The following is a 16,969-nucleotide window of genomic DNA, read 5'->3' on the forward strand; positions in this document are numbered from 1 at the left end:
GATAAATATTCATCGACTATAACGCCTAGGAATCGTACATTGTGGCTTCGATCAATCTGGTTACCGCCTATAACCAGTGGAACAATGTCATTTTGGATTCTTTTCCCTCTTAATCTAAATACAACATATTGAGATTTGCTAGTGTTCAATAATAGTTTATTACAACAAAACCATTCAAATATATTACCAATTTCAGCATTTACAGAGTTTATTAAGGGTAACAAATAGTTGTGGTGGGCAAGTAAGCAAGTGTCATCTGCAAAAAGCGAATAAGTAAACAAGCTAGATGAATTGATAATGTCATTAATATAAATAAGGAACAATAAAGGGCCTAGGACTGAGCCCTGTGGAACACCACATGTTACTTGCCTCGACTGTGATTTAACTCCATTTACCGTTACACATTGCTGTCTATTTTGCAAGTAATCTTTAAACCAAGCTAGAGCTACCCCACGAATACCATAATGCTCAAGCTTACACAGGAGTATCGAATGGTCAATAGTATCAAAAGCCTTCGACAAATCTAAAAATATACCAATACAATACCTGCCACTATCAATAGCATTAACGACAGTATTCACTAAATTCAAGACACCCATGCTCGTGGAACATTTTTTCCGAAAACCAAATTGCTGTGGAATCAAAACACTATATGATTGAAGATAATCATCCAATCTTTTATACACAATTTTTTCAAGGATCTTTGAGAAAATGGGCAACAAAGCAATTGGTCTATAATTTTCTATACATTTGCTATCATTCTTTTTAAATACAGGGATTACATTTGCTAATTTCAATTTTTGTGGAACAATTCCTTGTGAAAGAGACTTGTTGAAAATATCACACAAGGGATCAGCAATATACTGTATACAACTCTTTACAACCATTGGAGATACATCATCTGACCCACATGATTTTCATTTGGTGGGTGCTATATTGCGTTAATCATCATTATGAATAATGTTCTTGGATCAGCTCCTAGCCATCAATTTCTCAAGAGTATTACCCTCAAATGTTTCTATGATTCCCTGCATGTCTTCTTGAGAGATCCGCCTGAATCTAACATGTGCTGCCATAACTGGACATAAGAAAGTAAACTGAATCTATGGTACTGGTGCATGTATGGTTCTGATATCATGTATGAAAGAAGAGGGGTGTTACAGAACAACAAACTTGAGTTAGTGAGGGTCAAAGATACCAGTGCGTCCTGTACTAAGTACTTAACAGTGTGTGGATGAAACAAAAAAAAATCAAATTCAAATACGTATAAATCACGGTTCTCATCTTTTCAAAATAGAAATAACATTACGCCAATTTGAATGAACATGTTTGGAATTTGACTACCCATACGCGAAATTGAATGACTGAAATACCATTTTCCGCCAGTGCAGTGCTGGCGAATTTGAATGACTGAAGAGCACGTGCCAATTTGAATGCCTGTTTTACGAATTCGAAAGACACATGTGCGAATTTCATTGATCGAAATGCTGAATTGAACGAACAAGTTGCAATTTTGAATGACAGAATGTGCAGTGACGAGGATTTCGCTGAATTGAATGAACCTTTTATTAAATGGACTGACAAAAGTGCGAAATTGGCCGGGAAAACCTATATTACCCCCTGCTTTTGAAAGAGGTAATACTCTTTCAATGTGCTGAAAGCTCACTCAAGGTGCATTCCGTGCATAGCAACAATAAATATGCGTGCTTTGAATGAGAGCAGCGAATCAAAATACAGAGTACTGATTGTATTTCTAAATCAACAATTGGAAAACATGTTGGACAACGGTTTAGCAGAGTTAGTTAACATACTCTACATTTGAAAGATCGAACGTACCACAATGATAACGAACTAACATGCGCAAATGTACGCATCTTAGAAAAATATATAAAAAAGACCTTATTTTCAGTATATTCCGATTGGGCATTACAGGATCGACAACAAAAACGTAGCCTCCTAATTCGACTAAAAGGCACACGGGGGGGGGGGTCATAAAGCTGTTCGCAAAGTTACGAACAACTTACAGGCGACTGGCGATCAGTTCTGATGTGCTATACTTATATAGCACATCAATACTTATTTCGATAATTCAGCACAAGAACTGATCACCAGTCGCTCAAGTCATTCGTAACTTTACGAACAGCTTATGCTTCCATTGCGCGTGCCAGTAAACTCCAAAACTGTGTGCGTTGGAGCGTCTGGGTTTCTTATTGTGTTGTTCGTCATACAGCATACCCGTTAGACTGTGTATGCATGATAATGGGCATTGTTACATTGAAGGGCCTATTTGCCGAATTTCCTCGATACTACACAGTACAGACCACCGGTATGCTCGTACGGGAAATACCGCCCTACTCCTGCACTATTAAACCGAGGAAAGGTTGATGTGATGTGCTAAGAGCCGCCAAAGATGTACGACGTCTGTGTTGTCGGAGGTGGCATGGTGGGTTCTGCGGCCGCCAGGTGGCTGTCACTGAAACGGGAAACGAGAGTTTGTTTGATCGGGCCTCGAGAACCTACAGACGAGGTCAGTATACGTGTATTATTAATTCCATGTATTATCGCCATCTGATTCACGACAGCCCGAATCTGTGTCACTCATTTTCGTATCTGCCTGACCTACACGTTAAACTAAGAGTGTTAGCTATATTTTCCCCCTTTTTTACCTTTTGGAAAGTGCGAGAATTGTGCATATAACACCCTTTGTAATAGTCATAAAGCGGGTATTTCATTATATCTATATACAATGTACTGCAACTTCTTTTCAGTTAACGCATTAGACAACGCTTAATACACCCTGTAACAAGACGAGTGGACGAGTGCTTACGGTGTAAGCACGGAGATGCGAAGATACCTATAGGTATCTTCGCATCTCCGTGTTTACACCGTAAGCACTCGTCTTGTTGACATACACCAAAGACAGGTTTGCTCGTTTGTAATTCCGTAAATTAAGCTCTGGAACGTATGGCATTTTTTTTCGTCTGCCTTTATTTCATGGAGTGACAATACTACGACCCAACAATACCAGTCACTCTATAAAGGCTCTCTTTTTTTACAGAGAGAGAGAGAGAGAGCGGGAGAGAAAGAGTATCATGTAACCATGGACATATCCAAAGAGCAACTATGGCTCTTTGGTTTATCCATTGATGGACCGTGTTAAAGATCAATGGTGTAACCACAGTCATGTGATACGTAGTATCGCAGTAATCATTGACAATCTGGGATAAGTATATCCACTCTCGTTTCCTCACAATAGGATCGATGTCAGAACAACATGTGCATGTATTGGGGTTTTCAAGCGTCCAGTGTTCGACATCTAGCGCCCATACAACGTATAATAAATGGTGCATGCGCGTGCATGGTTTGCATGCTTATAGTAATACTTATTAATTGTTGCACTATCTTTGATAGCATACTTTCGTGCCAAAATCCTACTGTATGATGCATAGAGAATGTTGGACGAATGTCCCACAAGGCAGCAGTCACTCCTCAGTGCGTTCGTAAAAACACGCCGGAACGTGGGGGGGGGGGGGGGGGGGGTTCTGTGGCAAGACACGTAGGGCCTACTCGTCAGTTGCATGTACACTATGAGGTGTAATGGACATAAAATGCTTAATCCTAAGCAGCTAAGGTGTTGTATGTAGAGATCGGTTCCTGGATAGGTAGAGCCTTCACAACCCTGGCTGCATATCGATCAGTGCTATAAAGTCGGCAGAACAATTATTGCTCGAACTATACACCTGCTAAAACAGATGATACATAAACCCCTCTTTCTATCCCAGGGGAATGGCAGTGATGGTAATATTTCCCCTCATGTCTTTCCTTCATTGATGTATATCTATGCAGGATGCAAATGTTGGAAAAAACGTTGGAAAATGTTTTCCGAGCCTTTTGTTAAATATGTTTTGCCTATAATTTATTTGTTTGTTCTGTATTGAGTTTGTAAGCCATTTGTATTGTTTCATATACTTTTGTACTTTGCATGTAACTTTGTATGTATTTTGTATCGTTTCTATGCAGGGCCCCTTTGTAAATCAGTTTTTCAACTGAAAGTACCTTGTGAAAATAAAACAGATTACAAATACATTGTAAATAAAGATAAATCAGTGCTGTTACTTTTCTTTCCGATAGTTTATACTACAACAACTAATTCCTATAATGCATTATGTGATTATTGTCACTGCTCATGTTTTGTTGTTCGTTTATTTTTTCTGCTCGCTATCTTCGCCCCTTGATCCTTCCAGGAATGGAACTCCCCCGACAGGGAGATCTTCGGCTGCCACTATGATGAGGGGCGCATCACGCGGGAGTTGGACCAGGACCCCATTTGGGCCTTGCTGGCCAAACGTTCGATCGAGCGCTACAGGGACATCGAGAGAGAAAGTGGTAAAGAGAAGACACAGGAATATAATGATACAATAATATAGGCCTACGCATCCCATATGTTTGTTGAGGTATTCCCAATGTTTATGATTACAAAATGTATGAACATAACTATCCCGTCTTCGTGGTCTTTGGTCTGTGTTGAAAACAATTACACATTGTTTCCATGTTTTACTCGACATTCCAAGATGTAGAATGTAGCCATTTGTTTGCTAAGGGAATTGAAGGTACCATTGTAGTCCATTTTGTGCCAAAACAGCGGAAACATTAATGGAATAAAACGAACCAGAGTGAATAACACGATTTTATAAGGTAAAAACACAAATCCGAGGAATACTGTATATATATGACATGCTGAAATTGATCATGTGATAATATTACAGGCTGTACATTACGTAGATGCATACAATAATAATAACAATGATAACAATAATACGTTCATATTGTATTGCAAGCCCAAGTAGTTTCTTGTTCAACGTGAAGTTATGAGAGCGTCTCCTATTATGAAAAAAAAATGCGTTTATCCTGATATCATAATGCAAAATGTACGCATACCTTAAACCCGGTTTTTCCTTCATCCGTAATAATGCAGGTCTGAAATTTTACGAAGAGGTCGGCTGCCTCTTCCTCGATCCCAAGGGTTCAGAGTCAAACCAGGCTTGCAGACAGACTGCAGACTCCCTGGGAATCAAACATGAGATCCTGTCTTCCGGAGGAGTCCACTCCAAATTCCCTTACTTACGTGTAAAGAAAGACACGGAGGGCATTTGGACACCCCATCGGGCCGGCTTCATCAGCCCACGAACTCTGGTCTCCGCCCAGCAACGGATCGCTCTCAAAAACGGATGCCGCATCATCAACGATGTCGTCGTCAAGGTTGCGGAGGAGCATCAGGGGGTTGGTGGTCGACATGAACGAGAGGGAGGAGGAGGAGGAGGAGGAGGAGAAGGGTACGTGAAAGTCACCACAAAAACTGGCACGGAGATTCTGGCGAGGCGTGTCCTCCTTTGCTGCGGCGCCTCCACGAATTTCTACCACCTCCTCCCACCGGAGAAGAAGCTTGACTATAAAAGTTTGAGAACTCTAGTGGTCCTTGCAGAAATGAGCGCCACAGACCTGTCAAGATTTCGTGGGATGCCATCTATTGCTCACTGGGATAGCTACGTGCTTCCTCCTATCAAATATCCAGATGGCAAGTCTTTCTTCTCTTTCTTTTTTTTCCCTCTCCTTCTTCATTAACTTTTTACTTGTTTGTACTTTGATAATTGGAGTAAAAATCAAAGAGAATAGTGAACGCTCCATGAAGAAACATTCTTCATTTTATTCATTCATTCTTCTCATCAAAGATTCATTTCAAGAATGTTTCTACAAAGAATTGACAGAAAGAATAAGCATAATATTACACAATGACGTATTGAAAAAAAGGAAAAGTTATCAGGTATCATATTCGCTCAGTCTATAATTTACACAATATGCCATTGTCTGAATTATTACTAGATAGATTACTAGATAACTAGATGCATGCTAAGGCACTATTTTTTTTCCTTTCATTCTCAGGCAAATTTGATTAAATATTTATTTTGCTGTTCTGTTTTTTTTTTTATACCCATCTTGTATTATATACAGAGTATGTCCCCCCGCCCCACGTAAAAAAAAAATAACAAAAATGATCAAATACATGTTTATCGTGTAGTCATATATACAGTGTACATTCCAGTAAGTGGTGAAATCATTAGAAATTTATCTAGTAATTGGAATCGAGACTGTATTTTAAGCACAAGTAAAAAAAACCAAAAACGATATAAACAAACAAATGAGAAAGAGTAGTGCTACCTCGCACAAAACAACTACTACGATAAATGAATGATCCTTCACAATTTAGCTCCCTATCATATAAGCTAGGAAAGTTGTAGCAAATTATCACGTCGTTCCAGCCATCCGTGTGTAGTGCCTGCCGAGCATGCTCTGAAGTCATTTTCAAACAACTGAATTACTTAACCGCGTACAGATTGTTACATTGTTGACTCCAGCGCTCCTCAAACCGTTCAGGTTACTGATTCCTAGTGGGTAAAACGCTTCGCGTATCTATCACAATGTTTGTTTGTTTTTTGTTTTTTTGTTTTTGTTTTTGCGTTACAAGGGGAATTCAAGCGCCATGTATTACGTAACTTGTGGCATGGGATAGGAGTTTTAACGTGATTAGCTTTAAAGGGACTGTACAGTACTGGTTGAGGTGGGAATTCAGGTTTGTAACATTCCTAAGTGAGATAATGAGAAACCTCTTATGAAATATGAAAGAGTATGTAATTTTAAGAGGGATTCAACGTTTATTTGATGAAAATTGGTTTTAAAATGACTGAAATATCCCAAAAAAGTGATAATGTAAAAGGCAACAGGCCACGCCTTTCATTAGGATCTCTTTGTTTCACCTTGTTTTTGGATATATCAGCCACTCAAAACCGATTTTCATCAAATAAACTTTTGATACCCCATAGAATTGCACGCTCTTTGACATCACATAGAGTAGTTTCTGAATATCTTGCAAAACGTTAAAAGTTAAATCCTCACCTCAACCAGAACTGTTCAGTCCCTTTAACCTATGTGTGTATAACAAATGGACCTTGCATCGCCAATATCTTTGAACTTTGATTTTCCTTGGAGCTTGCAAATGCATTTGTATCAACTCGGGCGATGTAGGGTTCAGTCAACCGGCAGGCCTTCGAAAAGACGCTTATTTTATTTTCAGCTCGGTCGCGGTGATCTTCACATGACCGCTCGAACCGAAGAAAACGTCTCCTTTTCAAACTGCGATATCTCCGTGAATAATCAATGTTTTTCAACGATTTCTTTTGCATCTTTATGTTAAAGGACAAAACGTACTAGACATGTAAAAATATAAAGTCCCCACACTCAGAAATATATAGTACATGGAGGATAAAAGTGAGGTTAAAATCACAAAATCAAATATTGAGAATAGACTGTATTTTGATTGAATCATTTCTTAATTCAAGAAAATGTTTATACATAACCAGGTCAATTATCTCTTTAGATAATTGCAGGTACACATTGAACATACAATACAAATAACATCCGTGAGATTAATGTGCCAGTATCAACAATATTATTTAACACTAACAATCATAATAAAATTTATATCAATTCTTTAAAATATATATGTCGGACGTTTATAGAAACTTCACACTCCGGGTGGACCAATAATCAATCAATGTTCTGCTTTTCTGTTTTCTGATTTCGTTTTGTACAAAATCAAAAACTCCATTTACTTTCCCATTGAAAAAAAAAAAATCCGTGGTCCTAAAAAACTGTAATGAGCCTTCTTTCGGTGTATCTAATTCCATATTACATATACAAATATAGAATATTACACATATACTATACTAATCATCAAACTTTAACATTTTGCATACTATAGAGATAAACCCATGAACTGAGAATGAGAGTTGAATTCTAATAAAATGTGTATCTATATATACTTTTTGTTTACTTTAATAATGACGTTTAATCATCTACATAAAGGGTATTAATAATATTTCATCCGTTGAGGTCATAACCATGTTTACATTGAATATATATATATATATATATATATATATATATATTCCAGAAGAGGGTTAAAACAATAAAGAAATATAACTGGGGATGGATGGTCGCCTTCAAGAAAAAGAAATGTTCCCACAAAGGGCCTGACACACATCTCTGAAGCCTGCTCTACAATCAATTGATGTAATCTACCAAGAGGGTGCCCTGAATCTACTAAACAACTGGGTACATTATAGCAAAAGAAAAAAAGGCAATAAGATCAAATCTTCTGCCACCTAATACTGTTTAAAACCCGTTTTCATTTTATATTTTTATATTTCACCTCACAGAATAATTTCATCTACCAAAATTTATTAAAATATCTCACTTATACAAAATGTGAGGGAAATCAATCAAAAAAAATATTAAAACAAACTTAAATCACCAGATTTATATATCAATACAACTTTTGAATTTAACCATATGATGGACGGATTTGACTTTCCAACGTTTATGTGTAGGTGGTGTGTGCAAATACTACTAATGTTGCCAAAAATGATAATATCACACAATCAGAAAACGTTATATTAAACATACAATTCAGTTTCAAATAATTTACCTGTGTATACAATATATTATCACATAACATTTTCAACAATAACATAATATCAGCAATATGTTAAACTTTGATAACATATTGAATTGGGATTTGGTACTGTATACGAAACCTGATTATACTGACATATACGGTGCATCAGACCATGTTTGTTCGTGTCTGCTGTAAAATATGACAAAAGAAGCTAGAAGTGCAGCCTTGCTTAGGTCATTGTACAGCTCCTTTGGTTTCTTGTTACAGTTACACTTGGCGAGGATTTGCTTTATTCGAGTTTTGTTTTCAGCGTCAATGAATCCCCTTTGTCCGACCTCAATCGCTTCAAATGAGGTGTCGTAATCGGTTTCATTCAGATCTCGAACCAGGTCTTTGTACCTCTCTATCTTCCTTTTGTGAGCGTCTTTTATGTTGCTCTCAAAAGGAACTGTTAACTCTACTAACATAATCTGTTTGGGATCGTGCCATACGACAACAAGATCTGGGCGTTGGTTAGTTACCAAGATGTGCGGGGGTACAGTGCCTCCTGCAATCGTGTGGTCCCCTACATCACAATAAACATCGAAATTATTAATTTCTGTGCTCATTATAAGGGTCTGGATAACCTTAAGAACATTATTGTGTCGCCAAGTATACCTTTCCAACATCGATGGACAGTGTGATAGAATGTGGTGTAGGGTCCCTGTTGTATTTGGACAGAAGGGGCACTTATTACTTAGTCTTTTTCCCCAACGGGATAGATTTGAATAAGAGGGTAGGGAATCAATACACGCGTTAACTGCAAACTTTAAAACATTTCGAGGGAGATTAAACATAATGGATTTCCATATGAGGTTTTCTCTCTCGAGCAGTAATAGTTCTGTAAATTTTCCTTGGCAAAGGAGTGGCTCTATCTTTTCTTTCCAGTATTTTACAACATCATCCTCTAGTATTTTGTTTATTGTCTTCTTCACTGAAGTCCAGGAGCTATTGGTCTGTACTCTAAGCTCACTTACGGCTTTCACATGGACACTGTGACAGACGGTTACAGTGGACTGCTTTGTTGTCCACCTCGACTCGCGTTCCAACGTGGAGTCTAGGGCGTGGTTAACTACGTCGTCACCAGCTAGTCTTGATCTGGTATAAGCTGAACAATTGGCTTTCCAATAAATATCGGAAAAGCGCGGGATGGCCATCCCTTGCGGGAGATGTACGGTTGCAATGTTTGCCCCTCGACTTGGGATTCCTAACCACTGTTTTAGGTAGCCGTCTGTCATAGTGTCTAATACATCAAGATGTGATTTATTCAGTGTATGCACACTCATCATGAATCTCATGGCAGGTAATAGATACCGGACATATATGGAAACTTTGTACTCCGGGCGGACCAGTAATCGGTCGATGTTCTGCATTTTTTTCTCTAATTTCGTTTTGTACATAATCAAAAACTTCATTAGATTTTCCACTGAAAAATATCCGTGATCCTAAAAACTGATGTGGGCTTTCTTTCAGTGAATCTATTTTTGTATTACCAATACGGAATGAGATATCACTTGGAGTACCGCTACAAATTGACAGACTTCGACATTTTGCAGGCTTCAGGGAAAGACCCATGGACTGGCAGCGGGAGTTGAGTTCTGATATGATTTTTTTATGGTGACGTTTATTATTCGAGATCAGATTTTTTAATATCAGTTGTTTCTGAGCCCAATAAAATCATACATCATCCGAAGCGAAATTTATCTAGCTTTTCAAAAATACCACTATTTTTGAAAAATACCTTGTAACAGGGTCAGGATCCAGCAAAATAGCATCCATGTACACATCCAAAAATGCTCAAAACTTGGTGAAGTCGCAGACGACCTTAGTTAGCCAATCACAACCCCGCGCTGTGACATCATTGGCATGGCGATTCTGTCGAATGAACGAGGGTAACTCGAAGCACTCCGAAAATGCTAGATTCACTTCAACTTCTGTTCATTGTTACTTTTTTGTGCAACAATTATCATAATGGTATTTTCTCTGCCTTTTTTTCTATATTACTGTCTCAAATAGTAAAGAAATTGACTCACGTCCACAAAAACTTATTTCAGTCCCACACACTGAAAATTGTGTTGTTCAGTTGCACTACAAGGACATACCTATAGCTCGGCATTGGTCGTGTGTCGTGCATGTCCATCACGACTTGTTGACATGATACAGTTGTGTTGCCATGTAATTGTTGTTTTAATATGTTTAATTACAATGATTATCTGATTCTACACAAAACTTAACAGTGAGCAAGATAAAACCTACCGGTTATAAACCCTGTCATACTCTGTACTTTTTGTGAATTAATCGTTTGTATGAGTTGTAATGTATCGTATGCAGTGATAGAGTCGGTGGGGGAATGGTTCGCATCTTCAGGGAATTTATTGACACATCTGCGCAGGAAACATACAACATATATCATATTTCGGCAGAAACATGCACATCACACACACACACACACACACACACACACACACACACACACACACACACACACAAACACACAAGTCACATACACACACAAACACACACAAGAGTAACTTGTCCTCCCGTAATCGAGTCTATGACGACTAGTTGAGAAAATACAGTTGCAGCATGGCTGTGCTATTCAATGTTTTGATTTAACAGGTTTTCTTCAAATTACTCATGTATACAGGAACTGAAGCTTGGTTATCATTATTTGTTTGTCTTAAATTCTGATAAGCTTTTGGTTTTTTGATAGTTGTGATTCTTTGTTAAACTGCACTGTTGTTATTTATCAATACATGTACACCACTAAATTTCAACAGCTGATAAAAAAAAAATCCTTGCAGATTATTTTATTGAGATTATTGGGTTTTTGGTGTATTCAGGGGATACTCGGGGATATTCCCTGTCTGTGTAAGTTCACGGTTTAGAAATATGAAAGAGAGCAGTATATGAATATGTAGTATTTCCACTAGACTACTGTACAGTTTCCCATTTATGAATGATGTAAAGGGGTGTATAAAAGACATACAGAATCTGTATGAGCGAGGAGCAATCACTATGATAGTTTGTCAATCGTGTATAGAATGTTGTCACTGTCAGTTAACTCTCAGTCTACTGTAAGTAATCCGATTCTCCCTTTTGTATTTAGTGTGGTGAAGAGTTTGAAATCCCTTGAATGTAGAAAAATAACAATAATATAAGAGGGCGACTCAGAGCTCCTTGATAGAGCGATATTTTTTACTAATAATTCAAAGCCCGTTTGCTCAAAGACAGGATACCTAGTAACCTACACTATTTGGTTTTCCAACAACTACTCATTTTGGTTAGAAACGTCCCATTTTGATGACGAATGATGATAAAAATATCATTCGGAATACGTGGCTCAAAATCTCCCAGATTTTTTTTTGATCTATCCTGTGTGGTACTCTCCTGTGGTACCATGGAAATGCTGTGTGGTACTGCCCTGTGGTAATGCTGTGTGGTAATGATCGACCTGTGGTACTGTCCTGTGGTACTGTCCCAAAATACCACAGGACAGTTCCTGTGGTACTGTTCTGTGGTACTAGTCCTGTGGTACTGCCCTGTGGTACGTCCCAAAATACCACAGGAATTCCCGTGGTACTGCCCTGTGGTACTGTTCTGTGGTACCGGTCCTGTGGTACTTTCCTGTGGTACTGCCCTGTGGTACGTCCCAAAATACCACAGGAATTCCTGTGGTACCGTCCTGTGGTATGTCCCAAAATACCACAGGACAATTCCTGTGGTACTGTCCTGTGGTACTTTCCTGTGGTACTGTCCTGTGGTACTGTCCTGTGGTACCGTCCTGTGGTAATTACCACACGAGTACCACAGGACTTTTTCGTAAGGGAAGCCTTTAGGGTGTCCTCTGTAGGGATCTAACTTCAACTCAGAAACTCTTCGGACGATTTATTGCGAGTTATTGGGGATTACTTGAGTATAATAATACATTTACAATGTACACGCCCTCGCGTGCGAAACAAATAATATCTCGTTGGTATTCAACTATGACAAAAATCAAAGCTGGTGAACTCCTTTTAGAAATCGCTAGTAACGCGTAAATTCATGCGCATGAACACGCGTAAAAACGCCGCCTTTGCTGAAGGATTGTGAAATGTAGCTGTTCAAAGTACATAACGTGCGTTAATCTCGTTGGTAAGACATCCTAAAGCAAACAGACATATACAAAAAATAATAATGTGTAACTTATGCGTTCCTTTGTTTGGAAATGACCCTTAAAAGCGCGCATGACGTTGGATACAAGTGTGTCACGACGCAATGATTGGCGTGTGTTAATGTGGTGAAAAAAAAATGGAAGCCCAATTGCTTCTCACTGTTAGAAATCTTTTACCCAAAACGTAAACATTCAGACTGGTAAAAATTCAGTAATTATCCTGCAAAATGATAATTAATGTCCCTATGGAGCGGAATCTCTAACACTTAAGAACTAGAATACACTTCATCCTCTCTTCTTCTTCTTCTCTCTCTCTCTCTCTCTCTCCCTCTTTCTCTCACACACTTTATCTCCCTTTCAGTAATACGAGCTGTTTGATTTTTTATCTTGAAATATTAGAATAAACTTGATATTATGTGTCAGAACTTGAAGAATGCAATGAGGCTTTAAATGTATATCATATAAACCTATGACATACATATCCATAAAAAAGTTAATATATAAGATACATTGTTTATATATATATATATATATATATATATATACATATGTATATATATATATATATTATGTAGTATATTATCTTTTTTAATCATTCATTATCTTTTTTAATCATTCGTAATGCAGGAAAGCACTATCTAAAGCTTGGTTTGTGGCCAAACGAAGCCGAAGAGGTGGCGGATCTCTCGGAGTCCGCGGCGTGGTATAGGAGCCACGGGAAAGGATGGGATCTAACGAAGACAATAACAGTTTTCAGGGCTCTTGTTCCAGGTATACTGCTTGACGATTTATTGCCATTGTCATTGGTAAAATGTAACAGTTACTCGTTGATCTAACAGTAAGTTCCAACATACTGATACAGATTTGTAAGTTAATGTTCACTAAGTGATGGGAATGATAAACTCTATCAAAGATATGAGCGTGTAAAAGGCAACAAGATGAGAAGTATGTAGGCCCACGTCATATAAACAGCCTCCCTCTTATTTGTTTTTTGTTTGTATGTATGTACGTATGTATGTTTTATTATTAAACATGAGTCATTGTCGGTTGAGGACAGGTAATATTCTGATCGTCAAGTGTGAGGCGTACGTCGTACATGGTGTGCCATGCGCTGTGCGTCGTCTGCCGTCTGTCCTCCTTCTAGCGTCTTCTTCTTCGTCTTCTTCTTCTTCTTCTTCTTCTTCTTTTCCACTCCCTCGGTTTATGTCGGAGATTGACGAGCGTGAATCGCAGATAGGTGTTCAGGATAGTGCACCTTCCTATTTAATAGCTAGTTGATATATCAGTGGGCAGAGTTGGATGAATTGATGTTCAGTCGGTTATTATGGAGTTTAGATATGAATGAATGGAACTCATCAAGATATTGTCATGAACAGACTGAGGGAGGTTAGGGTCATATAGTAGAAGTTTGGCATGCGTGAACTGAATTGAAGTCTGGGATGCAATAGTCGTTAGAAGGAGAGGGATGGTCCAGTATGCGCATACTGTTCTGCTTGATGAATTCTTGGCGGATTCCAGTGGTGTAGCTGCAGGTAGCAACGCAGTGTACACTGGTCTCATCTTGCTCTTTGCATGGGGGTATGCGGGGTCCACATCCTTTTTTTTTAAATCTTGTGGAGTCTTGTTTGTAGCAGGTATGTGAATGTTAGGAGTTGAGCTCTTGTTGTCAGGGCCTGTCGGATGATATGGGATGGAGGGTTTGAGGGGTAGAGTATCCTCGGGTTGTTGTGAGTCCAGTGCATCCAGAATGTAAGTGAGGGCTTGAGATTAATCTTTTCTGTGAGGTCCTTTTGTGTTGCTGTTGCGATGGTATTTCTGATGAGGCGTTTCCATTGGGGGTATGGCATGAAACGGTTAATGAGATCATTGAGCTTGGGCAGGTTGTATTTTGATGGAGTGATCTTCAGAGTGGAGGTGAATGGGGTGTTGCAGCTTACCGCATGGAGAAGGGTACGTCGCTCAAACCTTGTGTGGTCTAGGTTGAGGGTTTGGCCAAGCAGTAGGGGTTTTTCATGATCGATTCGTCGTGAGATTTGGTTTCAGCCGGTGAGGAAATATATACTTTCATCTGCAGCTGAAAGGGGCAGACGGATTATCCGCTTGAAAAAGGTGTGTTTGCGGCTGGTCGAATTTGGCAATCACGCTTTTTGTTATATGGTATATGGTCACCCCATAAAGCATGCGAGGGAGACAGAAAGTATTCCATAAGTGTGCGGATAGTGTGGGGATAAGGACTAGAGTATGGTCTCCAACCCCAGAGAGGGCATAGAATGTTTTGAGCCCTTTTGCGGTGATAGTGTCTGTTGGGTCGAGCAGGGTCCCAGATTTCATAATCTCAAGATGCTCATAGGAGGTCTTTTGTTCGATGATGGCGCCACTTATTGTCTATTGCATTTGACTGTCGGATCTTTTCCCATTCATTACCACTATTGCACTCTGTGAGGGGTTAATCTTGTAGTGTCACCTATCGGCATACATCTGTGTCACATTTAGCATCTCCTGAAGTTCACAGGGAGTAGAGCTCAGTAATGCTACGTCATCCGTCAAAATGATGACTCCTCAATATCTGTTCAGGAAGGTGCATCCAAGGTTTCTGGTGCGTAGTTCTTTGCTGAGATCATCGATGAATAAAGTACTCAGGGAGGGCGAAAGGACTCCACCTTGTCGAACTCCCTGGGTGACGTGAAAGGATGGTGAGATTCTCTCTTGCCAGTAGACTCTGCTTGTTATACCGTCATACATATCTTGGACGACATTGTTTGTTTAGACATCCAAGTGGCCAGCTCTGAGTTTTCCTATGAGACCCTTATGCCATACTTTGTCAAAGGCTTTTTCTGCGTCAAGGAAGGCGATGAAGTGGGTTTCTTTGAGGCATTGTTTATTTCTATGGTGAGTTCCAGAGGGGGAGAGGTAAGTTGACAGGAGAACTCTTTGCGAAATCTAAATTGAAGTTCGTCCGGCATATTCTGTGATGCGAGCTGTTTATCGAGGTTCGGTTTTATGCATTGCTCCAGGAGCTTGCCCAAGACGGAGGTAAGTGTGATCCCACGGTAGTTTGTGGGGTCCACCTTGTCCTTGCATTTCCCTTTATGAAAGGAGAGGATGATGCCTTCCTTGAGGGACCGTGGGCAAAGTCCACATCTGATGATGGTATTTTACACAAGTAACAGTAATCTCCGTGCACCCATCTCCAGGTTTTTGAGGTGCTCTGGGGCCCGTTGCATAAAAAGTTACAATTATGGTAACTTTGCCATCCAATGGTAAATGCCATGGCAATAATACTCAACAGTCAATCAAAATCAAGAATTCCAGGGAAGTTACCACTGGATGGCATAATAGTAACTTTTATGCAACGGGCCCCTGGACTGATGTTATCCTGGCCACTTGCCCTTCCGGTCTTTAATCGTTTGGTTGCCTCGCAGAGATCACGTGAGCAAGCTGCCAGTCGCTTTTGTTAGAAGGTTCCGGATAGCTGTTGTTTGGGTTGATGACTGTTCTATCTGCCTGGGTGGGTGATGAAGCAGGATCATGTGCTAGATCTGAGAAGTATTTGTGCCATCCCATTAGCACATCCCCATCGGCGTATGTTATGCCGGCCTGCGAGAGTGAGGTGGTCTCTCCTCCATTGCGAAAGGTGTCTCTGTTCCGTTTGATCAGTCGGTAGAACAATGCTTGTTTTGAAGTTGAGGCTGCTTCGATCTCTTTCATAAGTGAGTTCTTCTGCCGTGCTCTGGCCTGGCGATGACTGCGTCGGAGGTTCCTTTTTTGTTTGATGTGGTTGTCATAGAGGGTTCCTTCTTTGTCACCACCACTCTTTTGCCATGCCTTCCAGGCACCATGTGGAGCTTTGCAGTTTGGAAGACCACCATGGCTTTCATTTTTTCTTCCTCGATGGGAAGGGTAGCTTGAGGGAGGAGCTGATCATACATCGGGTAAGTTGCCCTAAAAAGATTTCAGCCGTGACAGAGTTGATCCATCTGGCGTCTGGGACCTCTTGGAATATGTGCAGTGCTGAGGTTTACATTGGGAGCGAAAAGTGTTCCTTGATTTCTTGTTTGATTGCCAGTTTCCACTTGATTTTTAATCTCTTTAGCGGTTTACCCATTATGGCGTGGGCTGCAGCTCTCTTTGTAGTTTTGTCTGGGGAGAGTATTCGATTGGTAAGAACCATGAGATGATCTGAGTCGTTGGTGGGACCGTAGTCAGTGATGTTGGTGTTATGAAAGAGTCTGACTTGTGAGGAGGGCACTAGGAAGCCATTGATG

At 39.7% G+C, this 16,969-nt stretch overlaps 1 protein-coding gene across 1 annotated transcript; it reads left to right on the top strand.

Moving 5' to 3' along the window:
- The first annotated feature begins 2,410 nt into the window (after nt 1–2,410).
- LOC139716771 (monomeric sarcosine oxidase-like) lies at nt 2,411–16,313 on the top strand. The gene is made up of 6 exons (XM_071628309.1): nt 2,411–2,527; nt 4,245–4,386; nt 4,976–5,575; nt 13,332–13,475; nt 15,532–15,614; nt 16,272–16,313. Exons 1-6 carry the CDS (start codon nt 2,411–2,413, stop codon nt 16,311–16,313), a joined length of 1,128 nt encoding a protein of 375 aa, XP_071484410.1.
- The last annotated feature ends 656 nt before the right edge of the window (nt 16,314–16,969 follow it).

The sequence above is a fragment of the Diadema antillarum genome, unplaced genomic scaffold (assembly GCF_040938485.1).
Source record: "Diadema antillarum isolate AM-2024a unplaced genomic scaffold, OU_Dant_1.0 scf00000007, whole genome shotgun sequence".
NCBI classification, from domain to species: Eukaryota; Metazoa; Echinodermata; class Echinoidea; order Diadematoida; family Diadematidae; genus Diadema; species Diadema antillarum.

What these genes read in the sequence shown, in the direction of transcription:
- LOC139716771 (XM_071628309.1), top strand. Translation starts at nt 2,411, where the DNA reads ATGTACGACGTCTGTGTTGTCGGAGGTGGCATGGTGGGTTCTGCGGCC. An exon ending in CTCGAGAACCTACAGACGAG is followed by an intron (nt 2,528 to 4,244) that starts GTCAGTATACGT and finishes TGATCCTTCCAG; the next exon opens with GAATGGAACTCCCCCGACAG. An exon ending in TTTCAGGGCTCTTGTTCCAG is followed by an intron (nt 13,476 to 15,531) that starts GTATACTGCTTG and finishes ACTTTGTCAAAG; the next exon opens with GCTTTTTCTGCGTCAAGGAA.